This window comes from Scomber scombrus, chromosome 8, assembly GCF_963691925.1.
Source record: "Scomber scombrus chromosome 8, fScoSco1.1, whole genome shotgun sequence".
NCBI classification, from domain to species: Eukaryota; Metazoa; Chordata; class Actinopteri; order Scombriformes; family Scombridae; genus Scomber; species Scomber scombrus.
The window spans coordinates 14524701-14540883 of record NC_084977.1 but is presented as its reverse complement, the minus strand read 5'-3'; the positions used below and the strand labels follow the sequence as shown (position 1 = coordinate 14540883).

At 38.1% G+C, this 16183-nt stretch overlaps 1 protein-coding gene across 1 annotated transcript; it reads right to left on the bottom strand.

Annotated features, from left to right (window-relative positions):
- Positions 1-7955: 7955 nt before the first annotated feature.
- lpla (lipoprotein lipase a) lies at positions 7956-15886 on the bottom strand. Its single transcript, XM_062423672.1, has 10 exons — positions 15667-15886; positions 14587-14780; positions 13939-14118; positions 13213-13324; positions 12023-12265; positions 11029-11271; positions 10173-10293; positions 9743-9925; positions 9495-9605; positions 7956-9134 (listed from the first exon to the last, which is right to left on the bottom strand). Exons 1-10 carry the CDS (start codon positions 15764-15766, stop codon positions 9083-9085), a joined length of 1539 nt encoding a protein of 512 aa, XP_062279656.1. The 5' UTR covers positions 15767-15886; the 3' UTR covers positions 7956-9082.
- Positions 15887-16183: the final 297 nt, after the last annotated feature.

Sequence of the window (16183 nt, the reverse complement as noted above, 5' to 3'; positions counted from 1 at the left end):
GTTCCGTGCGTCCTATTGCGCGTTGAGCGCTGATATCTGAACCACCTTAAACTGGCCGCTTCTTAAATAGCACCTCCGACAACCCATTGGCTGCTGACCCCAGGGCGGGGAATGGAAAAATATGTGTTAAGTAAATCATTTGACTGTTTTATGAGGAGAGCTTTATGCCAGCACTGGCCGGCAGCATGACTTCTCATTAAAACCAGTTTTTTATCTTTAATGTTCTTTCTACACTCAGTGGACCTGGTAATAGACCCAACATGAGGCATGAATTACTGCATGTTGGGCTGATTGCATAACTTATCACAACTGAGTGATTGGTTAGCTGATTGCTTAATTATTTTCATCTTTTAATGGAATTTCACATCTTATCTTAAATTAATAACCATTGATTAAGGGTAAAACAAAAACAAACTGCAAACAGGTCTGCATGTTGTAACCTTATGTTAATTTCTTAAAGTGTCTCCCAATGAAAAAGGTAATAATAATAATGAAAATTTTAACTTATATACCACATTTTATACAAGTAATACACTGTTCAATCTTCACAAAATAAATAATACTCTAATAATATAGGATAGATGCCAGAAATAGAAACATTTGCAGGATTATTTAAAAAGAAGAGACAGATAAGAGAGATATCTACAGTAAATATTATATTAAGTGCAGTATATTCAGGCTGTAATCACTGATGCACTTTGGGGGTTTATTTTGTTGTCAGTATTTATTTACAGTCTGCTCATTGGCAGGCTGGAGAAGCAGGTCGTGTGTGTTTTAGAAGAAGACCTGGACTGTTTTGTACAGCAGCAGATACACTAACCTTGTCACCGGTCACCTACATGGCTGGCTTTCTCTAACATTCCTGGACGTGGGTTGCTTGGCTGAACACAAGGGGCCTCTAAAGGACATTTGGGGCCCCCATTTCTTGGATGTCCTGTTGTCTTGGCATCAGAGCATAGATAAGAGAGAGACAGCACAAATCTGTTTCAAGCTGAGTTATTCTTTGCTTGTTGAACTCTTTAAAGTATCCGGTTCTATCTCTTTCTTTAATTTTACAAATGCACTAATTACACATTATAGATTATTAAGGCAAGGTTATTGGGATTTTATTTATGTAGCACATTTTAGTAAAGGTAAACTTTATTGGGCTTTAAAGTCCATACAGAGACGGGAAGATAAGATTAAAATAAATAAAATAGAAGAACATACAAAACTGACAACCACCCATTATCCAAACCACAAACCACCCAGCCATCTTAAAGACATACTTTTGATGCTAATAATAAGCCTGAGAAAACAAGCTGTGTTCAGTTTTTTTTTTTTATGTGGCAATTTATTCCCGAATCTGGGACTAAAGTAGCTAAAAGTTCCCTTCCTACCAGATCTCAATCTTATTCTGGGTACAGTTAGAAAACCACCTGATGACCTGAGGTGATCGTTGTCAGTGAGCCAAACCATTAAGTGCTTTAAAAAAGTGGAGGTTTGAAGGTTATTCTGCATTGCACTGTGAGCCAATAAAGTGATTCATGTGATTGTTTTTGGGTGCATGCGCAAGGACACTGACTGCTTTTCTATTGGAGAGCATTACAGTAATTTAACCTGATAAATATGAATGCATGAACCAACTCCCAGAGTCAGCTTGAGACATCAATCCTCTAGGTTTTTGGTAAATTATAAAAATGATGTCCAGGTTAAGTTCCTGAAATAATTCAAAGAGTCCAAAATAACTTCAGGTTCCTGACTTTCTCTCTATACAGAGACTCTAGGTGTGAATACATTTCCCGTCTCTGTTTTTTGTATCTAACACAAGTATTTATTCAGCTCTTATAAGACTAAGTTGATCAGATGGCAGATAAATGTACAGCTGTGTGTTATCTGCATATAAATGATAGGATATAGTATGTTTCTTTATAATTTTGCCAAATGGGAGTATGTACACCCTAAAAAGCAACGGTACAAGAATAGATCTTTGTGGAACCCCTGAGAAAATCTTTTAAAACCACTGAGGGAAGTGACTAATATCCTGTCAGTAGTGAGACAACTTTCCATTTCACCGTTTACATGATAACATTTTTACCTTTGATCGGTGTGGGAAAAGGAATATTCTACCCCTCTGAAACCGAATGAAATTCCATTCTGTTTGGGCCTGTTTATTACGATTGAAGTGTTTACATGGAGCATTTCCATTCCGTTTGTGCTTCCAAACCGATTCTAATCGGAATATTAGGCTCCATGTAAACCCGGCTATTGATATTGGAGGAAAACCAGTTAAGAAGAGGACATGTTAGGTCAAATGAACACTTCATAGACACTGTTGTCTGTCTACAACTTTTGGTTTTGTCTGCAGTTACTAATTATGAAGGGTTCTTGGAAAGACACTTTTCACTTTCAAGGATGTTTTTTTATTTTTAAACTCTTATCAAATTTAAGATTGGTAATGTTTGTTTCTCCTGAATTTTCACTTTATTATTGTCATTATCACTTTTTAGTTAGTGATGAATAATGTAATAGAGAAATAGATCACATTTGAAATTAAGTTTTAGGGGCTTCAAAGAAAATTATCGATGCTGAATATCTTAATAATTATCAAATATTGGAGATAGTTTTAATTGCAACATATCATTATGTAAAAGTTTATGACTGGGATCAGGTTGTAGTGCACAGGCTCCTGGCATAGCAACATACTGGCAGACTTGTTAAACATACTTGCAACATTTGGATGGTGTGTTTGACAATTAGCAAAAGTTATTGGCTGGCCTGCAGTGTAACTTGCAATCACAGACTGTTCTTGTAGTTTATATTATTTAATAACTTTGACCTTTGACCTTTTGCAGAGAGCATTTCACCCACTAACAAAAGAGTTGTTACATGCACGCTGCAGATAATTTGCTAACATGCCGGCAAGAGTAGTTGGCTTCAGCAATCTGATTTGTCGCCAAAACCTCCGGCCCATGAAGCCAAGATACACTGGGCAGGAGGCCGATGAGGTAATGGTTGAAAAGTTACAAGCATGTCACTGTAAAGATCTACTTAATAGTAAAGTCTGTAGGCATTGTGGAAATTGTTACATCAAACCACCGACATTATAACTTATCATTTGTTTACATATCTGACCTATGTTTCCTACAGGTCCTCTTAATACACATACAAAACCTGTTAAAGATCCCCTCCAGACATGTTTACACTGAAAAAAACGATTGGCTCCAAAATTGTTGTATTTCTCTTTAATATGTGGTCCTGGTTCAATTGATTACCAAGTAATATGTCTCAAAAACACAATGCTGAAATATTATTAATATTGTTACCTCTGAATCCAGGTTGACACTGACACGTTTAGCCATTATGTTGGTCCACACAGGCACCATCAGTTCGGCACAGGCTGGGCTTGCACTCATCATGTTAGTGCTCACAGAGTTGTCCCAATCAGTCAGCCTGCCAGCTTGACACTCCCAACGGTACCTTTATACAAAGGCAAAAGTTTAAAATGTGAAATGTAACAAGTAACAATAATAGCAAGTAATAATAACAGTAGGTCATATTTGAGCGAAGTCCAACATCAGTTACTGCAGCTAAAGAATGTCTAATTACATTATTATATACAAGATGTACTGATACAACGATCTTAGTGTTGAGCTTTGGCAAATTTGGAAAGCAAGGTAAGCTGGAACAAATTAGTAAATGGAAAAACTATAAAGATAAATTAATGGAGGGAAAATGATTTTGCACATGACAGGAATCTATTAAAACGTATGGCTCATGCTCACACACACACACAGTTAGAAACATATTCATATACCATGAGAAGAAGTTGGGGTTTTGGGTATTACCAATAGACATTTTGACGTGCTGCGAGAAAGATTCAGGAATTGAACCACCAACCCCTTGATTACTAAATGGACTGCTCTGAACCCAGAGCTGTTCCCTTTTCAACCCTGCTTTGAGAAAAGGAGGAAGCTGAACTTGGTGAAAGAGTTAAACTGGGATCAGTGATGATACACACAAAGTTAAAAAGAAGATGGATATGAGATGGAATCATCTGGAAGTTGCTGACTGAAACCATTCTTGAAGCCTTAAACTAATTTTTTAGTTGAACACAGAAAATTCCCACTTTTGACCGATGTACTGTATGTGGAAAAACAGCCTTCAAGTGTCAAACTCTGCATCTTCATCATCATGCACAGTGAAGCTCAAACATCCAGCTGAAGGAATCGGAGGGAAAAAAGGGAGAAAAAAATTTAGTGGAGGGGGACTTTAATGCAAAGTTGTGAAATAATTTCCCAAAAACAATGTATGTGTGACTGAAGAATTTAGAGGATTATTAACATATAATTAAGAGTCTTCAATGGAAATAATAAACACGGTTTCACTAAATATATTTTTACATAAAGTATATGTTTCCAATGTAGTTCTAAAAATAACATCCCTGTTAATAGTTAGAAGAGTACAGCAGAGTAACAGAAAACCAGCTGGCTAAATGAGTTATTACTCCTCTATTAACATGACAACATATTTTTCTTAAAAAGCAGTGACTGTATTTATGTTTTCACCGCTGATACTATAGATCCTGTTGTCCTTGCTGGGGAGAGACACTGCTGAAGTGATGAGGAGAGAGCCTCAGACGCCAGACCTCTGCAGCTGAGATATGCTTGAGCCAACACTGAGGGAAGGCACAAGACTGGACCACTCCTCCCTACAGTTTGGAAACAACAAAATGTCTTGGACATTATGTATTTCCAAGAGTTATTTCTAGGAATGGCACATGTTAACGTGTTGCACATGTCCAGATCCAAATGGTCATGTTTTCTTCATTCAAAAAACACAATCTGGAAAGAAAATATTGCACAGCAAAAACATGTTTTTCAACAAATTTATATAGCTATTATTTTAATGTAATCTATGTTATCTTCCTGAGCGTATATTGTCTTTTTAAGCACTGGTGTGCAGATTTATCTTCTTTGATTCACTGATGATCAGAACTAAGATGCTTCTGTTAATAAGTACAGTGTGCGGCCAGGCTCGTAGCAGGCCGATCAGTGAAGAGTATGGACAGGGTTTTGAAAGTCATCTTTGTGGCTTAAAAAGATGTGAACTAGATACAAGAAGCACCAGCATACTGTATCAGAGCTATTAAAAAAAAGTTGCAAATAAAGAAAAAAGAGAGCTCTGATTCAGTCTGTGGGCACTTCATGTAGCTTGTTTAATTGTTTCCTTAATCCAGCACCTAACCCACCGAGGCTTTGTGGATGTGCATATGACTACTTTGTTTTCATTCAATATCACTTGTCCAGCACCAACACAAAGGCACGAAGGAATTCCACAGTGACCAAGAGAGTAATACTGTTTCTGTTCTGTATATATTTATATTTATACATATATTTTGTGTGTGTATATATATATATATATACACATACATATATTTTATTCCAGTGTTGGAATGTCAATATGGTCAAATACTGAAGAAAAAACGTTTTCCTTGCCAAGAATTAGCTGTAATGATGCTACTAATACTGAAAAAGCAAGTGGAACCTGGAGGTTTGAGAGGGGGTCAAAATGCCAATGACCAAAACAGATAAACTGATTTTCTTTCCATGTTTAAAAATCATAAAATGCTGATTTGTACAGAATAAAGGGATCAAAATATAATGAAGGGATCATTGGCAGTCCAGAGTGAGACCTAATTTCCTCTTGTATTTTTGTTTCTTTGAGAATTAGTATGAAAGCAAGTATAAAGATGAGAATATGCATTATTAATACCTTTGTATCCCAGTTTTGGATTTTAAAAAACCCAATTACAGAAAAGTGTAGCAAACACGAGTTGGTCATCATACCATTTTTCATTTCATTAACTTTGTCCAGATCCCAACTGTTGCTCATTCCACTTCCTCCGTTTCCACGGTCAAGAGGGAATTTCTTTTCAGAGAAACTAATCCACAAACTTAAGGAATCAGATATTCAACTTTTTCTTTTGCTCTTACTCATACTGTGGATTGTTTCAGTGTTAGGTAATATGTTTTGAATTTTTAGCAAAGCTGGCTTAGTGATAACAACAAGTTCTAATCCTGCTCTATTAAAACATGTTGGATGCAAGTTTTAAGTGGCTTCAGATGTTGGCTGATTTACAGCGACCTTAGCGTGTGACGAGCACAACTGTTAGCACAGTTGCAAGCCATGAGGGAGAGGTAGTTCAGCAGCACAATATCAATAACCACCTACTTAAAGGCACAACATGGGTCCACTGTCCACTAGTTTTAAAGGGGACCTATTATGCCCATTTCCAGCTTTATATATTCACTGCACTAGAGTAGCTTTGCATGATTCACAGTTGTTGTTTTTTAAAACTCTTTATTTATCTTTAACTGGACTTTTATGCAGCCCCTCAGTTCAGGCCCTGTCTTTAACAGGTAGTTTTAGCTCCTGTCTCTTTAAGGCCCTTCTCCCAATGAGCTCACTCTGTTCTGATTAGCCAGCTTTCTGGAAGCATGCCAAGGGGCAGCCACATCAGAGTGTCTTAAGTTACCGCAGATGTAAACCCAATATTTCCTGCTTTGCAGCTTCAACTTTTAAATGACTAAACAACAAAATACTTATATTGTAAAGAATTTACAGGAAACTAGACTTCTTCACCGAATTAGTGGAGTTTCATGAGTGGTGCTGAAAACCAGTCAATACAAAATATGTAAATATTTGGAGGTATTTGTTCAGTGGATCAGTTAGAAACAATGCAGGGAGGAAGAGTACAAGCAGAAGCAGCCACAGTGATGATGTTTGATGAAAAGCTACAGACGACCAGCACACCTCCATTAGGTAAACAACTTATTTTACTTTGCAGTGCTCTAAAACGGAAAAACACTCAAAACATCAACTTGAGTCATGGCTACGCGTGACTACCCCCTACACAATGGAAAAGCACTGTGATGTTAGTGGTGCAGAGCAGTGAACTTGCATGCTGCATGAGGAATAGATGACCCAAAAAGAAATCTATCACGAGCCAACATCTTCTTGGACTTAAAGTAGAAAAAAACATTGGAAACTGAGCATCCAGAGCAGTCTGAAGCTGCTGCTTTTTGCTCACAGATATTACTTCTACATACTGTACGTTTACCTCATTATTTGACACTTCAGTCACATCTAATATGAACATCCGACATTGTAACATTACATATATATGGCTGAAAATAAGGAAAAGTATGATAGGTTTAATCTAAAAGAAATGTATTGATGCGCAGGTACTGATATTATTTGTATGATCCAATAAGTCACATTTTTTGCTTTTTTGACAGTGACATATCAGTGGTGTTACTGAAATCAGAAGGGTTTATCCTCTGTGAAGAGACCAGTATAGCACAAGTCTGATTTATTTGCCTTGTCAGGATAAGCTCACCCAATCATGTTGGTGTGCCATAGTAGCATAATCTAAAGATGTACAGCTGAGACTTACAGGAATTTGGCCGTTTAAGTTGTTTGAAAGCCCAGCTGCACAAGTGGCAATGCTCATTATTTGATGACCAGGAATTTCTAGCAGATTTCACAGCAGTACATCCAGTAGCTGTCAAAGTATTCCATTCTGGGACAAAGTGTGAAATGTACTCAATATGTTGGTCAGACCTTAAGGATACATACTGTTCAGTTTATTGAAAGGCTGCAGATCCCATTTCAGAACAAGATTCTTGTGTCGTACAAACATTACAAATGCGTGTCAAAACAAGAAACACGTTTGTAACTATATAGAACTCTTTTTACGAGAGTTGTAATTATGCCTGTCTTTACTCTCATATTCAAGAACTTCATTCTATTCAATTTATCCACTGACATTTCTTCACCTTTTTCAGAATCACTGAGCTTCCAGGCAGAATTTAGTAGCAGTATTAGAATTATGTAGCAGTGGTTGGCTGTTCAAGGCAGTATTTGATTTAATTATTTAATTATTATCTAAAAGCAACTTGAGCAGTCAGGGATATCGGCATATGTATCTTATATCTTTATTAAACCATCCTGGGCTCTTTATACAGTGCACTGCATTTCAGTTCATAAAAGTAAATGCACCCAACAGCCGGCATGGTGACCAATTTGATCAATCATTCCCAAGCCTTGTGCATAAAATCACAGAACACTTCATTTATAAAAAATACAGAAAACAATGAAAGCCTGCCAAAATATATTACAGCTTAATATACAAATATAAATGTACGTTCAATAAATACAATATGACGTATTCTTGAGATGTATTATGGCTATCATGTAGGCCAGTCCATCACAAATGACAAAGGCTTGCATGCTTATCAGCAATTTTGTACTGTTTGACCTTTCAAAAGGAGGGCATATTGTAGACTGAGCTTGAGGTAAACTGTTTCAGGTGAGACTGTTGACCCATTTATGAAGTATTTAAGGGGCACTTGGCCATTACTGGAACATTTAAGAAGGGACCAAAACCAAAGAATGTATATCCCTGCTAGACTGCAATCTCAGTGACCATTACATTAAAATGAGGGGACAGAGAGCCTTTTAAAGTGACCAGTGACACAATAACCAAAAGAACAAGCAAGGCTTCAAAAGATCAGATATTAACATATCACTCATATTCAAAAAATATATATAATACTGATTAAAAAAAGTATTTACAAAGACCACTGTGATTCTCCGTTCAGTAGATAGTCAATACTTCTTTGGTCCCTGTCGATTGTTGGCAATTAGTGGTTAGGTAGAGAAAAATATAGGGACAAAAAGATCATTTTGCACATTAAAAAAACAAAACAAAACAAAAGGATGTGTCTAAATTATGCCTGTCACTTATCATTTATGCAATCAATAATCCAAGTTCACATAGGCAAAGAAAACACACCAAATACATAAAAATCTGTATAAACAGTACATATGGAATATAAAAGCATAAACAAATGAAGGTCATGTTGGCTGCGCTGGGAGTTGAAGTCAGAAGGAAAAATAGGAAGAATCAGAGAAAAACGTATCATTGAATATGTCTCCAGTTGCTTGCAAAGGTTTTCCCAGTGTTGCGCTGTCCATCTTTGGCTGTGTATGTAGAGATGGATGATGTGCATGATGTGAGTTGTGTTCAAGTGCAACTTCAAGCATCGTTCTGCCCAAATTGACTGCCCTGTGTTTTCAGCTTGTGCATCCTGGAAAAAAGGAAAGACAACAGTGAGCAGGAGTCAGGCAGTCTTTTCTATGGTTGTAACCACTGTATCATTTTGCTCATTCATATTGGGACAAATGACAAACAAATATGATCATGGGAAGAAATGCACGGAGTCTGCAGTATGCCATTTTTAAACTTTTTCTCACCAAAACCGAAATTTAAAATTAACAATAATATATTATTAATTATTATATATTATATTAATTATTTATATATTGTTAGGACAATATATAAATAATTAATTTTTGAATGCATCAATTAATTCATTATAAATGATCACCAAAAAGTGTTTGTTTAAGATGGTACACTCCAGACTCCAGGAAGCTGCTCTTCAACTTACAGTTTCTCTTTACGACTCATAGTGTCTTCTTTTGACTTGACAAAGACTGCATCGTCTCCTCCTCCTCTGACGAGATAAGCAAACTCCCCTTCCTTTGCACTGAAGATCAACCTGAAATCACACATAGCAAAATACAATAAATTTTAAGTAAAATATGAAATTTCAGGAAAAAACACCAGACTGAAGCACCTAAATGTCACTGTATCTATTGTAGTTTACTCTAGCTAATGATATCTTTCTGAACTCACTTGGACTGTTTCTCCCCAGATTTGATGCGCAGTTTTCGGATGTGGAACTTGCTGCTGCCCCACCAGTCTGACCAGCTGATGATCGCATCCTTCTCCCAGCGCATCTTCACGATCATCAGGTCTCCGATGTCCACGTCCGTGGTGAGGAGGAAGGACAGAGTGGTGTTACCTTCCAGGACCGGCCTGCAGGATGGAAGGAAGAACAAGGGTCAGAGGTCAGGAGAAAACCTTGGACTGTCCTCTACATGTAAGCATCCCTGGCATATCTTAGCATGTGATGTATGCAGCACAAATTAGTTTTTAGTCTTTATTTAGAGGTGGTTGTAGACATTCCTGCTGACTATCTGTTTACTGTTTATATGCAAGATATACGTGTGCATGTGTGTATGTTTGTTTGATGTTAACAAATTGTACTGTTAAATATGCGTACAAGACATGGGCAATATCCTCCGTCTCTCCATGGGTTCCATACAAAGAAACTTTGATTGGCTGCTCTGTGAAACTCAGCGGGTCCTTACTGAAGACATGCACCTTTACTTGGTAATGGAAAACTGCAAGAGAAGAAGAAACAGACATTTTACTGAGCACATGTTTACTCTGTGAGTAACCTCCAGCCAGTTTCAATTCAGGTACTCTCTCATACTTGTGAGAGTTCCCAGGGACTAAACAGCATCCCTTACACCACTACTTAAAGTTAGTTTAATACCAGAAAAGCCTTTATGTAACCTCAGTCTTTCTCTGTCTTCATGTGACTGTCACAGTGCTGCATTTAAACACAGATTTGTGCAAAATCCTTTTACTCTTAAGATGTATTTGGTCTGGAATTCACACACACTGTTATGTATTCCTATATTTATGTACTGAACAGGCAACAGCAATGCTGTGAACTTATGCCAAAATATAATTCTTATATAAACTTTTCCATTGCTAGTGTATCACATGCAGTGGTGTTACATTACCTTCGCACTAAAATATCCATGACCTCCTTTAGTTGTGACCTTCTGAATACTTGCCACTTGTTGCACACATGCGCCCACATTAGATATCTGTGGTTGTGTTACGATTTTCCTGTTTACATGTGGTGCCTTTGTATCAAGTCTAGCTTTACTCCACACAAAGCACACTCAACAACAGTAGCTCATACATTGAGTATTATGCATGTTCATCTATTAACTAAACTCCCAGTAATCCTGCAAAAATACATTAATCCAGGTAGACTTCAGTAGTTAAACGCATTCCTTTCTATTACAGTAAATGCTACACATGTCATTCTTCCTGCTGTTTACCTTTGTATGGCATCATGTCACGCGTCTTGAGATACATCTTGGCACTGCGGGTGGTGCGGACCTTGTTGATGTTGTAGCCGATATTGTTGCAGCGGTTCTTTCGGCAGCTGAGGCACTGGCCCTTGTTGAAGGCCTCTTTGGAGTTGCAACGGTAGGCCATGCTCTGCTGCTGGATGTTCAGCAGAGAGTCAATGAAGAGATGGATGGAGCGCTCGTGGGAACACTTGACAAGCTGGTCCATATCTGCAGCACACAGAACACAAAAACTGTGAAACCTCTATGTCATCTCCCAAATGACACCAAGCAACAAAGAAAATATCTTTCGTATGAATGGCTTTTACAACTCTTTCCATGTCATTTTGACCCAGATTACATTTCCACCTTGTTCAGTTGAAACAGCTGAGGGAGAGAACCAGAAAAACATCAACCAAGACTTTCATCTCTACACACAACAGAGCTGTGAATCTGTGGTGGTGTTATGACTGGAGGTTGACATATTCTAATTGTGGCTCTGAAAGCTTTTATAGAGTCATAGTGTCAGTTGACACCATGTAAATACCTGATCCTATCTTTTACAACACTGTTGTACACAACAACATGATCTTTCACTTGTGGGCAATGTGGGCAGAGATGTGTATCTGTGGTGCAGTGTGACACACAAACGAGGTGTGGCAGACTGCTGCCACCAGGTCTAAGCAACTGGAGTAAAAAGTTAAAGACTTTGAACAACACATAAACTGTGAATGATAAACACTCAGTCCCCTCTGGCCTCAGTAGTCTTGTAGCAAAAAAATCATGTGACACTTCAATAATAAATGACAATGCATGAAACATCTAGTTCAAGTGCAAACTTGACACTGACTGTATTACCTTACTGCCAGTATGACAGCATAAGTTATATATGAATTAAAACTTCTTCAAAGAGTCTTAAAATCATCATCTGTAGCAAAAGTGCAGTGAAGAACAAACAGAGGGGAGTGTTTGGATGACTTACTTTGGAGACCCTTGATCCCTCCCAGTGCAATTCCCAGCAATGTGTTCTGGATGTCGCAGCCTGGCTGGAAGGTGCCTCCATTGGGGTAAATGTCAATGTGGCCCACAGGCCTCTGGATGCCAATGCTGCGGTCTGGGGAGCCCCTGGTGTTGGTGTGCAGGACATCTACAAACTGGGCATCATCTCGGGACAGGGTGTTCTGATTGTCTGCGTGCTCGAAAGTGGGACCGGCAGGATCCAGACCTAGAATGAGGTCATGTTTTTTACTTTTTGAAGAATTTGTTTATAATGATTGTGCACGGTTTTGCATAAAGAAAGAAAGTGTTGATAAAAAAGAAAGGCAAACAAAAAAGAACAGGCAGATCTAGTTATTCCACTGTACATAAATATATCTGAATATAATTTTAGGTTGCCCTCTTTACATCCTGTGCACCTCTGAAGAGCCAATGAAGCTCAGAACAAAGTGAAGCAGTGATTGCGGGCTCTCAATGGGTGCCTCAGATCACAATACTGTAAACATACCATTATTCTAAGCAGGTCAGGGAGATTTCAAAGCTGGATAAACTTCATAGTGACAAATAGGGGATTGGATCCACAGACTGGCACCAACTGGCTACATGCACACATACAATACAGGCCTGGAATGTAATGGCCCACAGATTATATTTCATTGGCATGCTGAGTTGTTCTCACGAGCAAGTCTGCAAAGATTAGATCTTATACTTTATTATGTTATGTTTGAATGCATGAATTCATTGACTCAGAGACTGAATGTAGACATTTATAGCCTCTAATCAAATAAGCTAAAATGCTCACAGCTAAAACAGACAGTCATGCATTTGTAAAGTGGAGTTAAGGAGTCGTAGTTTTAAATAATCATAACAAGTAAATACATGTACATCCAACAACCAATGGTGTATTTTTTTTCAGAATTTAATGCTTTAATTGTGCTACTATGTAAAAAGCTCAAATTTATCTAAGTTATCATATCAACTTCTATAAAATGTGACTAATTCAAACTGAAGACATCAGAAACTGTGTTTTCATTATCATACTATCGATCTGTTTTTTGAGTGGGCATATGATGCATTTGTTAAGCTCCACTGGAAAAGAACGTTTTTTGAAGTGTTGATCTTTATAAGTTGGCATAAATGACTGCAGCAGAGTTATGTGTGTGCGGCTTTCCTTACCGGTGATCCTGCTGATTTTATGGTCAGTGAGGTCTCCGGCAATTCCAGCCACATGTGCTCCCAAACTGTAACCCAGCAGATGAATCTTCTCCCAAGGCAACTGCAGCTCATTCTGAAAGGGAGAGGATGGATGGACTGTGTCAGAAGAACAAGCTGACAGGCCTTAAAACAGCCCTGCAGACTTATTAAAGCATTACAACTAATTACAGGCTGTACCTGGCAGAGCTCTGTAGCACTCTGTTCAAGTCTTAAATGAGTGTGAGATATAATCCAGGGCATGGATTATTTTGTGTAAATTATGCTTTGCCAAAACCTTGCAAGCTTTAAACTTGGAAGTCACATAAAGTGAGGACAAACACATGAAAGCATGACACATTGCCAATACCCCTTTTTCCTTGAAGTTATTCAAACAAAGGCTGAACTCCCTAAATACTGAAATTTGTAATGAGAGGCTGCTGTGAGCTTCAGACACAGTTGTAAAACGCCTTTATAGGGCGTTTAAAATCATAACCAGGAGTAAAACATATCCACAGCAGCACTGCTGGCTTCAAAAACATTACATCATCACTTATACATTTGTCACCATTAACCGACATATTTACTATCTCTGCTGGCATATTAACATAGAGTGTAGAGATAATTGGATCATCAGACCAAATCCACTTAAAGACAAAGAGGATGCAGAAAATGTTATCCAGCTGTTAACCAGCCTGTGAAAACACTCACTTGTAACCAGGTGACAAACTTGGCAACATCGCGGCCCACTAGCTTGGTGTAGGCTGCAGAGGTCGGGTAGTGCTGATTGGCGCGGGTCAGCCAGTCCACCACGATCACATTGGCAGTGGGCTCCCGGTCAAAGAGAGCAGACACCAGCTTGGGCACCCAGCTCTCAAACATCCCTGTTACCTATAATAACAGACAACACATACACCATCACACACATTCATGGGGTCAGCTGCTGTATGTCATGATTCATTCTGGCCTTAGCCCTTATCTGTGTTTGGTAGTTGGAGAGCAGCCAAAGAGTCATTGAGTTTAAATCTTTGCATGACTGACTACAAATCACATTATAGGAGGACTATTTGCACTTCACTCTCAGCCTCGCTTCTCTGAACTAATGTGAATTTTGAAGTATTTTTATTTTTTATTGTTACTGATCATCATTGAATTGTTGTTTGGACATGGTTCAACATTTATTATATGCTTGTTGGTTGTTTCAACATTTTTTGGCAAGACTCAACCTCTGCTTAATTTATGCTTCTGCAACATATATGTACATTTCAAATAGTGCATGTGGCTTTTTTTCACTACATCACTATCTACAGCAATGCATACTGATGAAACCTGACAAAAATGACATTAACTTTAACATACCGTCCAGCCATGTATCACAATGAAGGTCTGGGTTTCTGGATTGAATTCACACTCTGCGATGGTCTCAGGACTGCCGGCCACAAGATAGCACATATCATCATCTGGGATGTCTGCTGAGCGCACGGAGAACTTGGACACAATGTCATTGTAGTCTCTGATCCATTCAGTCGGCAGGGGAACCGCGGTGCTGTTCACTGTAACAGACACATAGACAGTGTATAGTACATTATTGTGGCATGAAAGCCAAACATTCAGGAAGTAAAAGGTGCATTTAATAACTTTCTAATTACACCTTCTAATTATAAAGTGTACATATAACAGCCATGCAGCAATTTGAAACAATGTTGTTCTGTTTAATCAAAATGAGTCTATACTGTATTTCCAGGAGACAAAATAAAACACTGACTTTTAACTGTTTTCAACCAACTTTTCTACGCTGCTCTTTTCAATTATATTAAATGAGCACCAGTGTAGGGCTATAGAGCATGGCAGTGTCGCCCCCTTTTGACTCCACTGCATTTCTACCAGAAAAAGTCTCTGTAAAGACTCGAAATATTGCTAAGAATCAATTAAAGAATTTAGATTGGACAAACTTTTACCTCTGAACTAAACTGATTCTTTCAGTGAGTCCATTTTGTGGCTCCAGATGTCTAAACAAAAATCTAAGGTTTTATGTGGATAAATGTCATTATTAAGGATCTAATGTATGTCTAATTTAACAATTAATACTGGTTTGTCTTTATGTTGCAGCATCGATAATAATCTGACTGTATTTTAAACAAGAATGCGTTTTTTTTAACATGATCTGCAGACAAAAGGCCTACTACAGTCGCGGCTTTTCTTCATGCACACATGGAGCTGAATGGGATGAAATGGGATGCAGACCTGCAGACTTGAACTATGAAATCTTTTCACGGGGTTACTGTCGGTCAGCACGAAACATCATGCATTCATTAACCAGCTTCCCGGATGTATTTACTTCATGAGCGCTGCAAAGGAATCATAATAGTAAAAGTATAACCTGCCATAAAACAATACACTAACTCAGCCTGAAACAGCCTACTGATAGGTTGGTCTTACCAAATACACCAGTCGTGGGTTCGGGGTCAGAAGAAAAAGTTGCACAGATTTCTCCCAAAATTATCCAAACAGTCAAAAAAGAGATATTTTCTTTTCCCATATTATTGAGAATTGTTGGGGGTTTTTTTCAATATGAGGTGTCCTGAATAAAAAGTTGGTCGAATTATTGGATATCCAATTTAACACAGAGCACCGGTCAGAAGTTTCTTATGGTCTGAAGTTTCTTATGGTCTGTCACAGATGCCTCTCCAAGTCATCTTTATGGGTGGCTAATTTGAATATTCAGACGCGATTGGCTGGAGGTTAGAGGGCGGAGTTTAAACTTTGTCCCAGCTCTGAATCACCGTGAGGAAATCATTCACAAACTCCCACTCAGGAGAGCCGAGTTACTACATCTCTAGGGTTTTAATTACCGTTACCGCAGTTATCAAATATTAATTAACAAAAAAGTATTTTGAGCGAAATAGCAGGAAATTTTAAATGTTCTTTGCGAAATTAATATTTTGAGTGATAAAGA

Excerpts from the sequence above, each read along its gene's own strand:
- lpla (XM_062423672.1), bottom strand. The coding sequence starts at position 15,766 with ATGGGAAAAGAAAATATCTCTTTTTTGACTGTTTGGATAATTTTGGGA. Across the intron at positions 12,266-13,212 it reads TAAAATCAGCAGGATCACCG|GTCTGGATCCTGCCGGTCCC; the intron begins GTAAGGAAAGCC and ends ACCTCATTCTAG. Across the intron at positions 11,272-12,022 it reads AGGGATCAAGGGTCTCCAAA|ATATGGACCAGCTTGTCAAG; the intron begins GTAAGTCATCCA and ends TGTGTGCTGCAG.